General features: G+C 41.8%; 1 protein-coding gene across 1 annotated transcript; it reads right to left on the reverse strand.

Moving 5' to 3' along the window:
- Nucleotides 1-2,280: 2,280 nt before the first annotated feature.
- On the reverse strand, nucleotides 2,281-4,794 carry ube2wa (ubiquitin conjugating enzyme E2 Wa). The gene is made up of 6 exons (XM_053486837.1): nucleotides 4,667-4,794; nucleotides 3,941-4,032; nucleotides 3,745-3,847; nucleotides 3,506-3,661; nucleotides 2,797-2,872; nucleotides 2,281-2,572 (listed from the first exon to the last, which is right to left on the reverse strand). Exons 1-6 carry the CDS (start codon nucleotides 4,712-4,714, stop codon nucleotides 2,559-2,561), a joined length of 489 nt encoding a protein of 162 aa, XP_053342812.1. The 5' UTR covers nucleotides 4,715-4,794; the 3' UTR covers nucleotides 2,281-2,558.
- Nucleotides 4,795-5,022: the final 228 nt, after the last annotated feature.

Consider the following 5,022-nt stretch of genomic DNA (forward strand, 5'->3'; position numbering starts at 1 on the left):
CCTTCAGGAGAACATCCCTTTAACATCCGTGCACTAAAGAACTGTGTAGCTCACAATTACTGCTCTGTTTGATGTCAGGAACCTTCATGCTCAGGTTCGTTAGGGTCTTTAAAGAGTTTGTATCCTCTTATCAGGGTTCTCTGACATTCTGTTATAGGGTTCTATGCATGTTCAGCTCTGTTTGTGAAGTACATTTCTTGTTCTCAGTGAGTAGTACGGTTCCTCAGGTGGTTCTTTGATTTATGACAGAGTTCTAGTGAAAACCCTGACAGGGAAACACCATGTGTCAGGATTCCAGAGAACCTTTAAAGATTCCTCCTAAAAACATTAGAGTGTTAAAGTTCCTCAGGGAGCGTGTGCTGTGTCAGGACAATTTTTTTAACGTATTAAATTTTATGAAAGATTTAACAAAACATTTTCTATCAATATCATAAATTCTTCAAAACAAATCTTCTTTGCAAATCTTAAAATTGTTTAATCCAGTTCTCTATCTTATGGCAAAAAGTTACGTTTAAACCACACAAAAAAGTTATTACATTTAATTTATAAAGGTATAATTGTATAGCGTGCAAAATTAGTTTGAGTCAAACCAATACAAATGGCGCTGCTGCCCTCTAGAGGAACCAGTGGAAATAACAAGCAGATTTTATGTCCTTACTTGATAAAAACATTTGCACTAATAATAAAAATAATAATCCTCATAATGATCACAGGGTTAATCAGGCTACGGTAATAGAACACAGAAAGCCGGCACTCATTCAAAATATATTATTTATTTTCGAACATTCGTGTTTAAATAAAGTTAAATAATTACAACAAAAAAAATTAACCATCACACATCATCAGAATAAAAACAAATTCTAAACCTTAGAGCCCATAAACATTACTGAAACCCTCTTAAATCAGAACACACACACACACACACACACACTGATTGATCTCTGATGGAATCCAGTCCTCAGTCTTCACCCGCGGCTTTAAACACATCAGAGTTAAACTTTACAACAACACAGGAATAATAGCCTCCTTTAACACGGAGCGGTGGAATAGTTTAATGTGTTCACATTTTTTTACATGAAAATCTTCGAGTGTGTGCACAACCGAGTGCTTCTCATTTCACGACGACCTAAAACTTCCTTCAAAAACTCAAGACGAAGATGTAGAGGAGTGTCTAAGTGGACCACGGATCCTGCACTCTGCTCAACACCATCCGATTTTTTATTTTTTTTTACATTTTGCGTTTATTCCGCGGATCTCATCGATCGTTCATTAACTAGCTGAGCGACTCGACCCGCACTGCATTCTGGGATCCGGCATTTGCTCCGCGACTGCTGCCTTCGTCATGTACATAATGCTTTTGGAAAATATTGGGGTTTTTATTAAACAATGCTGTAACTACATCAGCGTTAACATCGCCCCCTTGTGACGTTAGAGGACGACACTCGACTGCTAGCAGCAGAATCGCTAAACACGTCATGTTGTAGTAACGTAACTTGTTTTTGTGCGGTGCAGTTTTAATTCGAGCTCTGCGTCGTCACCTTCAGCTTCAAATATCGCGTTAACCGTCTGGAGGCGGGGCTTGATGGAGGCGGAGTTATGTCAAAATAAATAAATAAATAAGACAGACACAAATCTGGGACACCAAAACATTCGGGTGGTCGACGGCATTCAGAATAAGAAGGTTTTTATATAAAAAAAATATATATTCTTATTTTCTCTCCTGATCTTAAACTAAGACGTTGTTTTGCGTTCGTGCGTCGAGACGCCTGCCTTCGATATTCTTAAATAATTATTGCACAAAACATGAACCTGAAAAAGGCTTTTACGAAATAATCACTGAGTCCACTGAGACCGGGCTGTTGCAGGTCCTGGGGGGGCGGGGCTTATTCACAAACTTAAATTTAACAACTGTAAAAAAATAAAATAAAACCCTTATAAAGTTATAGCTTGTGGGCGTGGTCCTTTCAGTGTTCATTGTTACTGTAAGAAGCAGCTAAAGCACGGTCGTGTTTAAAATAATAAGCTACATTTCGTAATGCTAATCACGTACTGTCAAAACATCCTCAAATATCATGATGCGCTTCAGACACGGCACATCTAAAAATAAAAATATACATCTTACCCGCAAGTTACTGGTGTGAGGTGGTATTGCTAATGCTGATGCTAATGCGCTTTATAGTTTCAGGATAAAAAGCTAACATGGTGTTTTCGTTCTGGAGATTAACAACTGGGTGATGAACTCTGTCCCTCTGCCCCTCTGCCCCCCCATCCCCCCTCCCCCCTCCAGCACCAGCTCCACTAGGTCAGTGGAAAAGAGGTAAAAAGAACCAGCGCTGATTCCGCTGTGTATAGCCCTCTCCTGACGGCAGTCGCCCTCGCGTCTCCCTGTGCACACCTGGAGTTTTACATTCCCACAGGTGTTGTTTTTTCCCGGCCTCCTGAAGTCTCACGCTCCCAAAACGCTGTTTCTCCAAAGAGGTCCACTCAGTGCCGGGACCGAAGATTTGAAAAAGTGCAGGTGTACCGTCTGTGAGTCTGTTCACACCCGGACTGAGTCTCTAACACTTATCATCTGTGAGCGTGGGAGGGGGTGGGGGGTCGAGGAAGAGGGGGAAAGAGGAAGAGAAAGAGTGAGAGGGAGGGGGGTGAGAGGACGAGGGAGGGGGGGGGACGAGGGAGGGGGGAAGAGAGGACAAGGAGGTGAGAGAGACAAACAGCATCACATGGTTTACTGTATCATCAGGAAGTGCGAGTAAAGTGACACACACACACACACACACAGATCATCTCACTCACCGTGATACCACCACTTTGTCTTCTTTGGGTTTTTGTTACACGTCCGTACATAATACGAGTTATCAGGGGGGCGTCGCTGCAGACAGGAAGAGCAAAACTCACATCACTCAACCTTCCTACTGTAACCATGGTAACAGTAATATTACTCACTTGTGATAGCCATAGTGACAGTGCTGTCAAAGTTATTCTTGTGTGCAGTAACCATAGCGACGGCATCACTATTCTCTGGCGCAGTAACAATGTAACGTGACCTGTTGTGCAAGAACCATAGTGACGGTTCTGCCACTATCATGTGTGTTAATCAGGTGTGTGGTGACATCAATGCCAAAGTCCAACAAAGATGATGCTGTTCATTTACACGTCACATGTTTGACGCTTTCGAGTTATTTTTCAGTAAAACACGAATCAGTTTTAGAACTCTGGTCTAAAACTTGGTCACGTTTTTATTGAAATATACTTATAATTATCAAAGTCGTGCTGCTGTAATAAATAAAAAAGATTCTGGGCTTTTTAAGAGTAAAAACTTAACAATGTGAAGAAGCAGGAGACTCGAGTTCTTATCGTTCCTGAATGAACCGGTTTCTACCAGTTCCAGGCTGGAGGAGAAGACAGGTCGGGCGTGTCTGACGAGCTGCTGCAGCAGCGTGTGTGTGTGTGTGTGTGTGTGTGTGTCACCGCTAAGTTCAGCTTTTACACGCGTCGCACCGACCTTCTCTTTGCAGCTGGACAGCATGCTAATGATGCTCAGACACACGGACTGAACCGAAAGGGCCGGACTCCAGTCCTCTGTTAAAATGGACAGACAGATGTGTCCATTGCTGTAGACGTGTGGATGGACCGGAACGTTCTCGCCGGTAAACATGACCTGTATGAGACAGAAGGCATGAGGTCAGGAGGAAGTGAGCTACAGGAAGTAAACAGGAAGCAGCATGCACTCCTGAGGGTCACCTGAGGAGAGTCGAAGGGGTAGCGGCTGCTGAACTTGAAGAAGAGCTGAAACTTCTCGCCTTCGTACAGCGTCCCAGGAGCCCCCTCCATGTCTATAAACCACCTAGACAACAGGCATAAAAAAAATAAACAAGGAGAATTAAAAGTCTGTCTTGAAAATTAACACTTTTATAAATGTATATATATTTAAACTCACTCTGTGATGGTATTCTGAACGCTTCTTTCATTTAGCGTCATCCCAGGAGGAGGGTCGCTCTGCAGCGCCAACAGCTCCTTCTGTAACCTTTTCTAGAAAGAGAAACCATACATACCGCTGAGTGCAAAAGTTTGTACTCCTCGTTCCTTCTTGTGCAGGTTTTTTGGCTGCAGTTAAATCTATTTTCTGAGGGAAACTCCACACGGAGTCTCAGCGGTTAAAAGTTTGTGCGCCCCTGTTTTTGACCTGCTCTGGTTCATTTATTTGCATTTACCCTTCTTAATCCTTTTCTTGGTCTAATTTAAAGCATTTTTCATCCACTTTATACAACTAAAAACATATAACTTACTGTATTATAACATTTCTATGATATAATTAGCTAGCTAGCTAAGTCTGTAAGCTATTAGCTAAAACAAATACCTCATAATCAGTCTCACGAGTGAGTTAATAAATATTCTAACCTACTTTACAGAGTTTTTTTTTTTTTCATTTTTGTGCTAGTTCTGAATGCTAAGCTAAAGCTGTACATCCGATTAGCTAACACAAGTGCCAAGACCAGCCGGCTCAAAATCCGCGAATTTCGAAGTTTATTTATAGATAACGTTTTAACACACACTCCAGTATAAAGCATTCTACCTGTAAAGATAACTGAAGGCGCTTAAAGTATAAATTTCGCTCTAACAGTTTGAATAAACTCGATTTGTTTACTGTAGTTCTGCTCCTCACCTGCATCGACGCCATGTTGGAACTCCCCTCCGCTCGGGACGCGTTCATTTACTCCCTACTTCCGGATTTTTAGCAAGCCCCGCCCTCCTGTGCCACGATTGGCTAGTTACGGAGCTCTCCTGCATCCAGATTGGCTAACAGGATCTCAGTCGTGTACTTTGATTGGCTGGTTCACAAATCAGTTCATACTGCACGCAGAATAAAAACTCATTGTTTTTCTTTCACAGTAAACACTAAAGCCAAACTATTACGTGTAATCTAAATATAATCAGGTGTTTTAAACCAGATTTGTTCATGCGCCATACAAAATATATGAATGTGACAGAAACTTGGCATGTTAACATTTTAGACAGAAT

The sequence above is a fragment of the Clarias gariepinus genome, chromosome 25, assembly GCF_024256425.1.
Source record: "Clarias gariepinus isolate MV-2021 ecotype Netherlands chromosome 25, CGAR_prim_01v2, whole genome shotgun sequence".
NCBI lineage: Eukaryota > Metazoa > Chordata > Actinopteri > Siluriformes > Clariidae > Clarias > Clarias gariepinus.

Bases quoted from the DNA above. Each gene is read 5' to 3' on its own strand.
- ube2wa (XM_053486837.1), bottom strand. From the start codon at position 4,714: ATGAACGCGTCCCGAGCGGAGGGGAGTTCCAACATGGCGTCGATGCAG. The intron at 3,848-3,940 runs GTGAGTTTAAAT...CCTGTTGTCTAG, and splicing joins GTTCAGAATACCATCACAGA to GTGGTTTATAGACATGGAGG. The intron at 3,662-3,744 runs GTGACCCTCAGG...TGTCTCATACAG, and splicing joins ACCCCTTCGACTCTCCTCAG to GTCATGTTTACCGGCGAGAA.